The sequence below is a fragment of the Mytilus edulis genome, chromosome 3 (assembly GCF_963676685.1).
Source record: "Mytilus edulis chromosome 3, xbMytEdul2.2, whole genome shotgun sequence".
Lineage (NCBI taxonomy): Eukaryota > Metazoa > Mollusca > Bivalvia > Mytilida > Mytilidae > Mytilus > Mytilus edulis.
In genome coordinates, this window is record NC_092346.1 from 58,548,129 (window position 1) to 58,562,554 (window position 14,426).

Sequence of the window (14,426 nt, forward strand, 5' to 3'; positions counted from 1 at the left end):
CAGTCGTTGCTTATTACACTTTATTCACATTAGAATCAGTTAAATTTTGATATATATATATTTAGACCATCCATAATCAAACAAAGAAAAACTTAGTGATGGTATGATATCATTATAATACTAAAACCACAAGTTAGCATTAGCCAAAATGAAAAGGGAAAGGCCTTGTACGTTAAAAGTTATAATTGTAATGTGTACATGGATATTTATTTTATCAAGGAATTGTCCTAACAAGTAATATTTACAATTCCTTGATTCTATAGTGTTTATATGTTTTATACGATAACAAAAAGACAAAACTACAGTTTATTGACATTTATTGACAGATATACGCTATAAGGGTGTTATTTAAATATATTTCTATATCAGCACTCGTGGTCTAGTTGTAGCATGCATAGGCTACAGACTAAAATGACGAAAATACGCGCGAGTTCGAACCTTTCATTTGTCACTCGTTTTTGAGAGGATAAAATATCGCAAGTTAAAAGTTAAAAGTTATGTTATAAGTTAACTTAGAAATCAGTGGATTCTTGAAAAATAATCCACTGTTAGAACAATAGACTGACGTCAGAGAAATGGGTTAAAGAGTAACGATACCAGAACAATCAAAATGAAAGTAGTTTGTCCTTAACTTCTAAAGAGTATACTTTAATCAACAAATAGTATGAAATTCAAAACAGTGTAGCTGTGGCCATTGATTGACACATTAAAATCATTCATTGACTGGGACAATTTAGGTGAATGTTTGTATGTAACGACCAATGCTCACTATGTACTTTTTAAAGACACTTAAACTATGGGGTCACCAAAGGTTTTCAACACCTAAATAAAGTAATTCGAAAAATTAATCAGAAATAACACGATATTTTGATTTATATCAATTATATAAATCAAAACACAATGGTTATTCCTGATTAATTTTTCGAATTATTTTATAATTAAAGGCGTTAAGAAACCTTTGTTGACCCCACAGTTTAAATGTCTATCGTAGGTACGTCATGAACAGTGGTTGTTACAGACAAACGTTCACGTAAATTGTCCCAGTCAATGGATGATTTTGATGGGTCAATCAATGGCCACAGCTACACTGTTTTGAATTTCATACTATAATACTGCTTTTATCATAAAAGAGGGACGAAAGATACCAAAGGGACAGTCAAACTCATAAAACTAAAACAAACTTGACAACGCCATGGCTAAAAATGAAAAAGACAAACAAACAACAGCACACATGACACAACATAGAAAACTAAAGAACAAACAACACGAACCCCACCAAAAAACTAGGTGTGATCATAAGCTTAGTCACAGATGATAAATAACTTTTTAGTCTACAATATTGAAAGTATCCTGACATCAAGGGGGCAAACAATAGTTATGATTGGAAGTTATTAAAAAGCACAGACAACACACGGGGCAAAATAAAAACATCGACCAGAAGACTAAAAAAATTGAGAAAGAAAATCATCCTTAAACCTGGTTCCAAAAGTATATGCAGTTCATGCACCACAAGTGGCACCCGTGGCGTTGCTCATATAAGTACCTTGACCTAAAATGGTTTACTTTTATAAATTGTTATTTGGATGGGGAGTTGTCTCATTGACACTCCTACCACATCTTTCTATACTTACTTAAATTGTCGCACTTCAAAGGAACAGGAGTGTTGCTTTTTTTTAGATCATCATCGTGTGTGCTATATTATTGTTTATACTACAAGTAGTTGAGTTTATTTCCTAAATATAGTAACATAGCTATATTTTGTATAATGTCAATTCCATCATAGAACACTTTCTCCACAATCAGGAGTCCATTAAGGGATACAAATGAGTTTGACAATTGTGTTACGATTTAAAAAGCTATCAATGTATTTATTTAAGTTGCGGTATAAAAACAATATTAGGTCAATGTATTCTGTACCAATCATTTCTTATACCTATACCAAACCTATTGCAACTAAAATTTTCAATTACAAACACGTTTTGCAGGATCTTGATATTGACGACTTCAAGTCTAAACCTCCTGATTGCACTTGTGCTAGTTCTCAATTCACATATAATCCTGCTGGCCACGTCATTACCGGTGACCTCAACCTTGTTAATAACACTTCTCTACGAAATGTGTCATCGAAAGGTCCGAAATATCGTGAGCCTAAATCCATCAATTGGAAATACAACTTTAAAATTTTGATGGATTCAGTTGAGGATTATGCCAGGCAATGGGCTAAGCGCGAGAAGGAAGACGTAGACACTCTTTCCGAATGGATCAAGGCAGTGAGGTCGTTGATACAAATCAGAATTAAGACACTGAATAGGTCTATCAATGCCCTTACTACGTCAATCTTTAAAGACCCAAATGTTGCAAAACATCTGTCCTACCTCCATGACAAATATGTTGTTGTCCCCGCAGATAAAGCCCCAAACAACATCGTTTTTGTGTGTAAAACTCATTACATTAACTTCTTGATAAACGAATTAGGTATTGACAATTCACTTGGAAACTCAATATATACCCTCACGACACTTACCAAAGAGGAAATCCTGATAATCATAGGTCTGTTCTGTGTTCCTTTTGAATTTCAACCAAAGATGAAGAACTTGATCTTTCATCACTGTATTGGATACCTAAACTACATAAGTGTCCTTACAAACAACGGTATATTGCTGGGTCTTACAAGTGCTCCACGAAACCTCTTTCTAAATTATTAAATCTATTTTATCAGCAATCAAAGACGGGCTTCAAAGTTAATGTGAAACTGCCTATTCTAGAGGTGGCGTGAGTCAGATGTGGATACTAGTACTTAAAAAATCGAAAGATCTTTTAGAGTACATTTAATCTAACTCTCTTTCATCTTGTAACAGTATTAAAACATTTGAATTTCCTACTCTTTACACAAGTATTCCACATTCCAAACTAAAAGACAAACTAAAAGAGTTGGTATTGCTTTGCTTCATAAAAAAGAATGGCCAACGTACATACAAGTATCTTGTCTTAGGAAGGGATAAATCCTACTTTGTAAAGGATCACTCTGATTCGAACAAAAAATTCTCTGAAACTGATATTATCAAGGTGCTTGAAATCTTGATTGACAACATATTTGTTACGTTCGGAGGAAGTGTTTTCCAACAGACTGTTGTCATTCCAATGGGAACAAACTGTACTCCTCTCCATTTCTAAGTAGCTACATTCCAGCAGCACCTGCATACAGGGTATATATCTCCCAATTGATACGATATTCCCGTGCTTGCATTTCCTATCATGATTTTCTTGATAGAGGGTTGCTGCTCACAAGGAAGCTATTAAACCAAGAGTTCCGAATGGTGAAGTTGAAATCATCCCTTCGTAAATTTTACGGACGCCATTACGAGTTGGTTGACCGTTATGGAATAACTGTTTCACAAATGATATCGGATATGTTCCTTACGTCGTAACTGCAATCCCCTTCCCTTTCATGAATGTGACCTACCGAATTAGACTATTTACCGGATTTGTTATCACATAAGCACCACGACGGGTGCCACATGTGGAGCAGGATCTACTTACCCTTCCGGAGCACCTGAGATCACCCCTGGTTTTGTGGTGGGGTTCGTGTTGTCTATTTTTTAGTTTTCTATGTTGTGTCATGTGTGCTGTTGTTTGTTTGTCTTTTTCATTTTTAGACATGGCGTTGTCAGTTTGTTTTAGATTTATGAGTTTGACTGTCCCTTTGATATCTTTCGTCCCTCTTTTAAAGAAGACCAACTTTACAGAGAAGTGCAAGATAATAACATGGATCGTCGTCAGAACTCATAAGACGGACAGCTAAGTTTTTAAACATTATAAACTATGAATAAAAAATTGAATATAATTGATACCGGGAATTAATTCACTTATCTTTAGTAAAATCAGTAGGATTCAAGGTCGACGAACTCAATGCAGTCTGTTTTTTTCTTATTTTCCTAATTGAACGTTAATTGGAGTCAGATTCAGGTTAATGTTTGGGTGCATTGACTTTTTCAATTGTCTAACCACTATTGATAAACTTAAAGAGGATTGATGAAATAATTACAAAATGACATAGCACTACATCAATAAGTAGTAATTGTTTATCTTAGACTATTTGCACAATTCAATTTATATTGGTAATTCAAAAATCCATTATCTGAGTGCATTAATAATGACTTTTTGTCATTAACTTTATTCGATGGAATATTTTGAATTTTTTATCGAGCTAGTAAACTGATTTAAAACATTTATTATTATTGAAATAAGAAAATGTGGTATGATTGCCAATCAGATAACTTTCCACCAGAGATCCAATGACGTAAATGTTAACAATTATTGGTAATCTTATGGCTTTCAACAATGAGCACAATCGTGAACAAGTAAAATTTTCTCAAAATGGTCTGAATCTATAGCACTTTCGCCAAAAGTTTCATATTTGCAAATGTTTTTGTTATTTTTAGTAAACACTAATATCAACAGCACTATTGTTGTCAGGAAAGGGCTATACATTTATGTTCTAAACTAATTGGGAGTAGATGCAATTGTGTTAGGCTGTTTTTCTACTCTTTGATCGGGCTGTTGTCTCTTTGACACATTACCCATTTCCATTCTCAACTTTATTCTGAGATAGATCAATATTATTTCCTTATTTTATAATAATATCATGTTGCATGGTTGCTTTTAACTAGAGGTCATATGACGAAGATTATTAAAATTATGTCTAATTTTTCTCTATTGTATTTCTCTTTTTATCTCTGTGACATTATTGTTTCTATCTATTTTACATTTACGAATCCTTCTTAAAATCATAATAATTTTATATGTATCTAAAACAAAAACAAAAAATAACATGTACATTTGAGTCTACGCATTGGCAATCATTTTGTATAAATAACAGTACCTTATGTCAATAAATCATCATAGATCATGACCATCATAGATACCAGGATCAAAATTGTGTACGCCAGACGGGCGTTTCATCAGCGTCATTATAACCATATCATTGATAATTCATGTTAACATAGAGCAGCACAGTAGAAATGTTATTGTCTCATTGTAACAACACATGATAGAGAAAATGGTAATCAATTAAATGTCATTTTTTTTTAAGAGTAATACTATGATTAATATTAGAACAAAAAGACATCGAAAGATTTTTTGAATTGCAAAATTCTGACACTACTGGTACAGTTGTTATCTTAGTGAAACTTGATAATATTTTTTATATCATTAAAAAGAAATGTAATGCAATTCATAAACAAAGGGTTGTTCAGAAGAGGGTTTCTCATCATAAAGGTTAGGGCACTTTTTCTTTTGCATATACACTCTCCCAGTAATGACTAGCTCTACGATAATACATGAGAGAGCAACCATTTAACTTTAAGAAGTGGAGAGGGGGTATGGGTTATTCTCTGAGTCAAAAATACTTTTTCGCGCAAAGGCAAACACATTTATTTAGTTTTTCGACACTATCAATCAAATTATTTTTTTCTTCAAAATTTAACACTATAAGGTATGGGGAGAATCTACATTCAGAATGTTTTTTTGTCTTCTGCTTGAACAGAATATTTATTTTCATCAAATTGGGGATCAGAATGTTTTTTATTAGGAAAAATCATACCCCACCCCCCACCACCCCCACCACCCCCACCACCACACACACACACACACACCCATACCCGCACCCCACAACCTTGAAGTTAAATGGTCGTTTCCTAAATAACCGGATTGATTTTATAACTACAATTCATACATAGCTCCATAGGGGAACCAGATGAGCCGAAGAGATGTGCCAGGTTAAGAGTCTAGTCTTGTGTGGGTTGGGAGCAACAATTATTTTATTTACGGCGATCGATATAACTTTAAACTATAAGATTATTGTTTTTACCTTATCATTGAGCCATCGCCTCTATTGGTCCTTTGTCATGTGAACGGCTAAAAAAGAAAAAAGACAAACAGACAAACAATAGTATTTAAGACACAACATAGAAAACTAAAGACTTAAGCAACACGAACCCCACTAATAACTGATCTCATGTGCTCTGGAAAGGTCAGTAAATCTTCTCCCGATGTGGCACCCGTCGCGTTGCTCATGCTAGTACAAACCCCGTTACGAGTCTATTTCGGTAGGTCACATTCGTGAAAAGGGACAGGATTGTAATTATGACATTAGGGACATATTCGCTATCATTTGTGAAACGGATATTCCATAACGATCACTATGATCCAACTCGTGATGGCGTCCGTATTAACGAAGGGATAATTTCAACTTTACCATTTGGAACTCAGTGGTTTAACAGCTTCCTTAATTGTGAGCATCAACTCTCTATCAAGAAAATCATAATAGGATACACATGCTCGGGAATATCGTATGAATTGTGAAGATATATACTCCGTATGCAGGCCTCTCTGGAATGTTGCTAAATAGACGAAACTATAGAATCGCATTGTTTCCACATGAAGCTGAAATACTGAAAGGAAATGTAAACATTCAAGGACGTTTTGAATAATATTTTACCGGTTTAAATAGATAAAACAATAATTCACGTATCTGTTTCACTTACACGGTCAAAATCGACAAAAAGTGTCACAATAGAGTCTACATAATACTTAGTAGCTTGTTAAACAACTTCACATTTTCCCCTTACTTACAAACAATTTATTATCTCTACATATTGCTTTTGCGGACATTGTTGCCTCTACTCCTTTTTCATATTTATAGGACTGAGTGATAAATTCATATTTTCAAAGTTTGAGTAATATCTTAGAGAAAATTTTCATCATTTTCGTTCATTGTTGAGGGATTCTTATTGTATCTGGGATAACTATTGTCTATATGTTGATGGCTCTTTGACGTTAATGAATGTCGCCATTTATGTATATCGTACATTATAATTAATACTAAATGCATATTGTGTTCATCTATCTCTCAAACTATACACATGAGATGTAAATACTATTTAACAATAGTCTCCGATACTGAATTATTTATATTCATATACTGGCAGTAGCTATATTGACCTCTAATAATGAACCATGCTGTTTAAATATTCATTTGATCAGATGACCATGAGTGGTCATCTATTTCAATTAAAATTGCAATCCCCATTAGACATGTGAATATATTGGTCATTAAAGTGTTGATTCTAATTATACGTGGTTATAAGATGGTCTGCAAATGTTTCCGTACCATCATAATGATACTCCTATTATTACTAACCAAATTTGGTAAGTGTCGGTCTGATTTTATTATCTTTTTATAGTATTCATGAATTTTTTTTTCGCTTATTTTTGTACGATTACTTATTATTAGATATTCATGCTCCTAATTGGACTTAAATATTAATACTTTCAAATTTGTGTTTGTTAAATATTGTAACTCATTTGAACTTTTTTTAAGCTTTTACGTATCAACTAAATTTTTGCAATTTAAATTTTCTAACATTCTCTATTTTTTCTACAAACAAATAAATAGTCTTTTTATTATCTACAGGACTAATTCCAGCGTCAGATGATTACAGTACGGGTCTTGAAACAAGTTTAAGAGATGAAATATTTGACGATTATGAGGTTCAGCAGAGACCAACCGAAACAATTTTTATTATGATCACTTTAAACCTTCTAACAGTAAACAATCTGGTAAGGTAACTCTCAGGTTCAATTTTGGCTTAATTTGTTTTGTCATTTGGGTAATTAGAAGTTCAAGGCAATTCTAACTTGATGGTCTTTGATAAATTTTAACATGCCTTTAGGATATTGAGATTAACACATGGTATTGACAACTGTCTGTTGGTGAAGACCATATTTACTATATAACCCCTAAAATGATTTTGTGTTATTTTTTTTTTTTATTTTTTTTTTTTGTGTACTTGGGTTGCTATCCTATTGGCGTAAACCCACATTTCAATTAAATCATAACATGGACTACATTTGATGTTAAAAAAATGGTAATAAAAAAGTTGCTATCAAATTACGAAGTTGAAATAATAAAAAAAAAAGTTAATAGTGAACAATTATATAAAATTTTACGGGATTATGCACACGCACATATCTGCCCATAATTGTTTTTATTGGAGTAACAAGATTGAGAACACAAAAGTTTCATAGTTCATCAAAAATATAGTGACAATATAAAAATATATAGAAAGATGTAGCTTTGTCTTTTAGGATATAAAAAAGCAGGAACTTACAGTTTCGGGACATTTATCTATGGTAAGTATACTAATTTGATAAGTACTCTCCTTTACTTTTACACACACTCTTTCCCCCTTTACCCCACAACGAACACCTGGTGGTAGCCTGCACTAAAATAAATTGGTTAGTGCCTCCTAAAAAAGAAATGCAACATGTGAAAAAATATCTTGATTTTTCAACATAGAATCATTTGTTTAGCAGTGTGGACAACCGCAATACTTATGTTGGTAATAATACTGAGAGTGCATTTCTTTCTAACACAAACGACACAAACGGCTAAGCGCGCACATGTTTTGATCATTTGTTTCTAACATACGTTTGCAAAGTTTATAGAAACTTTGAAAAAACTATGCACTCGCTAAAAATGCGTCTACAGTTTGTCGTTCGTCGTTTGTTAGTACAAACGCTACATTTGTTTCAACTTCGACTTTGATTCTATTATCTGCACGTGTTTTATTCCGCTTAAAAAAAACATTGGAACATTCTGCAAAAAGACATACAATGCAGTGAAATCTTCAACCAAGTGCCTATCATAGCATATGAACGTAACAAAAATATAAAAAAATACCTTGCTAAATCAAGGCAATAGTAGGGAGGCTTTTGAAAGGAACCCTGCGAAAATTGTCGACATCAAGAACGCACTTCCTTGCGAACCTTATTCCGGCGTCCGTAGACACATGTACGGTCATATCTTATCTGCAACACGTCTCTTGAATGTTTCTAGTCTTGGCATATCGAAGCAGGTTCTAGAAACAATTTAACGACTGATTTAGGTGTCTTTTTGTTCGCAAGATAAGACATGATTCGCACGAGCAACTGCCCTATTCATTCCAGTAAGCCTTCCAGCCTTTCAGCCTTACGCATGTTGACTCGCATAAAAAGTCAAGTGTGACCAAAAGCCACTTTTATTGGGTTTAAATCAAAATATACGTCTTTTAAATACTAACATGGTCCTGTTTTCACGTCTCTATCAATCAACGTATTAGAAAACTCATATTTTGAAGAAAAGATATGTTTGTTGCGTTTCTTTTTTGAATATATTGTTTGATGTTAAAGATATAGAGCCCTTACCAAACATACTACTTCGACGTTGTGTGTTGTTCTAGTTTAAACAGGATATATATTTCTATCACATTAGAATGTTATTGTCTTGACTATGCATACCTAAAAGTCAATCTAATTTAGGAAAAATTTAATCAACACAATGTTTTAAACACAATAGTTTTTAAAGTTTTCTCTTTATTATGAAACGTTTTTTTAAGACGATTTTCTCGTCAAATTTTCGTCGTCTGTAACCTTGCTGTGGTATTTCGACAAGACCAAAGCGAGAAACCAAACTTATCAACACAAATGTTAAATGCCCAACAGTTAACAACCACCTACCCATATTAAGATATTCATGTTTGAACCAAATGGACAAAAGGCATTAAAATTTTAAATCCTTATATCAAATATGATTCGCACAACTTTTCTGTATTAATTTTATATCTAACAACTTACATTTATTTTAATTTAAGACATGGGATGACAATCGGCTAAATTGGACTGATCCATTGAAATTTTCTGCAGATTTTACAAGTATACAGTACTTGTTCAGTTCTGAGACTTATGTTTGGAAACCTACACTCGTCATAAAAAATTCGTAAGTATGAGTCACGTAATTAAGTGGAGTTCAGAACCAAAATAACCCAAAACGTGTATTTGTGTTTCTTGCCCTAATAATTGACGGAAACAATCAAAGACCATGGCGTTTAAATTTATATCGGTAAAAAATTGCAGTCTGAAAATCTAAATAACACCAAAAAGAAAACAATAGGTTAAATTCGTGCCATTTTGGTTGTAACACCAAAAAGAAAACAATAATTTAAATTCGTGCCATTATCTTGTCGTTAACAAAATTTATGTTTACAGTAAAAAGACTTGAATGGAAATTAACCGAAACGCTTTTATGAAAAAATACACAGCTCCTAATTTAATACCTTTCCGCATTTTTTTTCTACCAGCTCATGGTTGAAGCACGATGTTGAAAGATCTCTGTAGTGAATTTCTCTTATGAACATCTGTCCAATACTTTTCTGCAACATGTAATGAATAAAATAATTAGCTCTCCTGTACTATAATACAATTCAGTGTTATTGAATAGAGATCATATATATACCTTGGTCATCAAGACGTTCGACATCACATTTGTTTAGGTTCGTGCAACCATTTTTCTACCACCAAAGATGTTCTACATAATTTGAAATAAATAAATATACTTTTCGGCTTTGAGAAGCTGTTGGGCTTGAATTATAATTTTTTTTTTTTTTAAACCTAAAATTAAACCTGAAGTAGACAATGCATGATCTACAGAAAAAAGTGGTCAGGTGTCAAGTTTAATCAAGAATTGTAGCACAAAAATAATGGTTATTCCCTGTTTAAAAATGAACACCAAAATATTCTCAGCTATTTAATTCAATTGTGCTTTAAAGGACATCATAAACTAATTTGAATACGTCGTCAACGAACATTTGATATCATCAACACCATGTTTCCGGAATCACTGGTGGCCATTCTTTTTTCGATTGTATCTAAACTAACTTTCGGTAAATTGTGATGGAAATGGTGGGTGTTCGTTGACTGTTATTGTAGCATACTAATAAGTGGATTATACTTAAGCATGAGACGGAATTTAGTGCTTTATTTATGGTAGTAGATACGTATGGGGATGTAACCTGAAATTGCAAATGAATGTATCAATATTTGTATGGATTGAAAAATATGCAAAAATTAACATTGTTTGGTGCACTCTTTTTATTAGAATTATACAATAAGCTTTCCTTGCCAGAACTTGATATAAAGGATGCAATAGATACATATAAGTTTGCCTTATATCTTGACTAACATATAGAAATTGACATGAAATATCGGTTAAACAAACCTTTACGACAAAAGAGATGATTTCAGTTTCTTATTTATGTGAACTTTCCATTTCTAAGTAGCAATATTGCAGCAGCGCCTGCATATGGAGTATGTATCTCCCAGTTGATACAATATTCCAGGACTTGTATTTCCTATCATGATTTCCTTGATAGAGGGTTTCTGCTCATAGTGAAGCTATTAATCCAAGAATTCCAATTGGTGAAGTTGAAATCATTCTTTGGTAAAAGTTGCAGACGCCATCACAAAATGATTGACCGTTATGAAATATCTGTTCCACAAATGACGTTCCAATTGCCTTAACCACAATTCCGTCCTCTTGTCACCGAATACGTCCTACCGAATAAGAGTTATCTGGTCTGTGCTTGCATGAGCAACACGATGGGTGCCATATATGGAGCAGGATCTGCTTACCCTTCCGGAACCCCTTAGATTATGCCATGTTTTTGGTGGAGTTTTGTGTTGCTCAATCTTAGTTGTTCTATGCTGTGTTTTGTGTACTGTTGTTTGCCTTTTGTGGGGGGGGGGGGGGGGGGGGTCATGGCGTTGTCAGTTTATTTCCGACTTCTGAGTTTGAATGTTCCTTTAGTATTTTTCGCCTCTCTGGCTATTATTTTAGTTCTCTTTATCATTTAGCCACAATTACTATTTACTTTTTGTAGATTATATCTTCATATTATAAATGAATAAGTATCCTTTAACTCTTAAAGAAATAGTCAAACGGAAAATTTTATTTTCAGGATACAAGACATCGGTGTCTTAACTGATCCTTCCATTCCAATGCGAATTTCGCAAACCGGAAAGATATTTTGGAACCCTCCAGGTATCTATAAAGTGTCTTGTAAATCTGACATCACATATTATCCTTTCGATACTCAGGACTGTACAATCAAACTCATTTCATGGGCTTATACAACCGGAGAAGTAATTCTAAGAATCGATCAAAATAAAGCTGTTGACATTAGTGATTACACTGAAAACGGTGAGTGGGAGCTGATTTCGACATTAGCAAGTACAGATGGTGAACAAGACACAGATGGAATAACGGGTTTTTCAAGCCTATTTTTTTCGATAAAGCTACGTCGTCGACCAATATTTCATATCATCAACAGCATTTTACCGATGTCACTTATGGCAGTTCTTATTGCAGTTGTATTCAAACTCCCAGTAGATTCTGGTGAAAAGACTGGCTTTTCATTGACTGTTCTATTAGCATATGGAGTATACCTTACCATTATATCTGACGAAATCCCTAGTACCTCTGTATCAACTTCTTACCTGTGTAAGTAGATTTGTCATTCACTTTGGTTTAAACATGAAATACTTTTGACTTTTATATTAATATGATGCAGGCGTAACCAGTGAAAGAGGATGAAGTACGTATACATTAGAATACTTTTTTTTCAAAATGTGAACTACAGCTACATGTATTAAAGGACTTTAAAGACACCCTTCTAAAGATATGAATATTTCCCCAACACTAAAACGTTTGTCAATTGTTTTATTCTTTATAACAAAAATACGTGCATACAATTTCTATTTATAATAATTATAAATGAAGTGGTTGTAATTAATTACTAGTATAAGCCACTATACAGCTCTCAACAACGAGGAAAAAAAACATACCGTATAGGCGGCTATAAAAGACCCCATTGAGTGAAACAATTCAAAGGAGAAACCAAACGAAAAAACAAAATATAACCTGAAAGAACACTATACTACACACTCATGACTTGACACAGGGACATTAACAATGTGGCGGTGTTATAATAATCATTTGTGGGAACCCTCAACCATTCCCTAACCTGTGATAGCGGTTTTACAGCACATCATAAGAACACACAGTAAATATCAATTGCATTTTGCCAAACTCAGAAAATCAGTACGAGGCACAAAAGCGACTAACCTAAAAACAATACAAACAAAGCACTGAAAAAAGTTGACCATTAAGGGTTTACTTTTATAAATTATGACTTGGATGGAGAGTTGTATCATTGGCACTCATATCACATCTTATTATATCTAAATTCAAATAATCATAAATGGAGCTCAAGCAAAAACGTAATATTGTGCTGTAAATTTATCAAACGTATACATCTGTATTAATGTTTTATGAATCATATTCATGAAATGGCAACATACTACACTATAATACATTGATTTCTATGAAAAAATACTATAACATTTTTTTTTTTATTACACAGATCTTATCATCGACTGATTTGAATGTATCAAATATCCAAAATCACTACAGAAAAGTACTTTCATAATATATTTATTTTGACTATACATAGGAATCAAACAGCAAAACGTATTGTGGTTGGTGCTAGAAACATACTGCAGTACACACTATATTTTCCTAACTGTCTTCCCTTCCGTCTTAAACAATATTAACTTTTTTAATTTGTACTTTATTTGGCTTTTTAAACTTTTTTGGACTCGAGCGTCACTGATGAGTCTTTTGTAGACGAAACGCGCGTCTGGCGTATATACAAAATTTAGTCCTGGTATCTATGATAGAGTTTATTAAAGTTCAATCAATGTTATTCATTATGTTGGGTCAAGGGTGTAATTACTTTTAAGAAGTGTCTAGATGGGATTTACAGAGTAGGAAATGATGGTCAACGTCAACAAAATAATGACAAATCTTCTTTGTCATATATTCCCGCTGAGATTATCGCTATTGTCAAATTCGAGTTAAACATCTAGAAACAAAGCGAAGGAAGCTGTATTTGTGGTCTCTTCAATCGCTAGTTCAGGAGGGCAAAAGGACCAAATCAGGAAAAGCTTGGATTGTTAAAGGAAAGAACATCATCAATATACCGGGATGTAAAAATTAAATGATCTATCTCATCTGATCTTTTTGTTGTTTACAAGGTCTGAAGGAACTCTAACTCATATGAAAATTAAAAAAAAGGTCGGCCAGGAGAGGCGCATAGTTGGTTTCCATAGAAATGCCAACAATCTGCTTTAAAATTCTACCTCCAATTTAAAACAAACCTGCATATCAATTTTAATTTCTTTCGTTTGCAAGATTAAAACTGTTTATTACAGATTGTAGCTCAACTTTTTCTGTACCATATACTGCTTCTTATGCCTGATATGGTCATGTATTTTGTCATTTCTGTACGCTACAATACACATGTGTATCAGAAACCAAAACCCCTAATCATAATTTGATTGAACCTTCACGGAATCAATACCATATACTTGGGATGAAAGTTTGTTTTTTGTTCGAATTTTTTGTTGGGTATCCCCTAGCAAACAACGGACTTTGCTTTTGGTAAATGTTTTGTATGTTTTAAAATTGGTATTACAATAAATGGAACTTT

General features: G+C 33.2%; 1 protein-coding gene across 1 annotated transcript in view; it reads right to left on the reverse strand.

Moving 5' to 3' along the window:
- LOC139515334 (neuronal acetylcholine receptor subunit beta-3-like) overlaps positions 1-12,329 on the reverse strand; it is a 35,462-nt gene extending 23,133 nt beyond the window's left edge. Inside the window, exon 1 of the mRNA XM_071304899.1 lies at positions 12,215-12,329. Within this exon, the coding sequence (XP_071161000.1) occupies positions 12,215-12,329 (115 nt within the window). The remainder of the gene's footprint in view (positions 1-12,214) is intronic.
- Between the last annotated feature and the right edge of the window lie 2,097 nt (positions 12,330-14,426).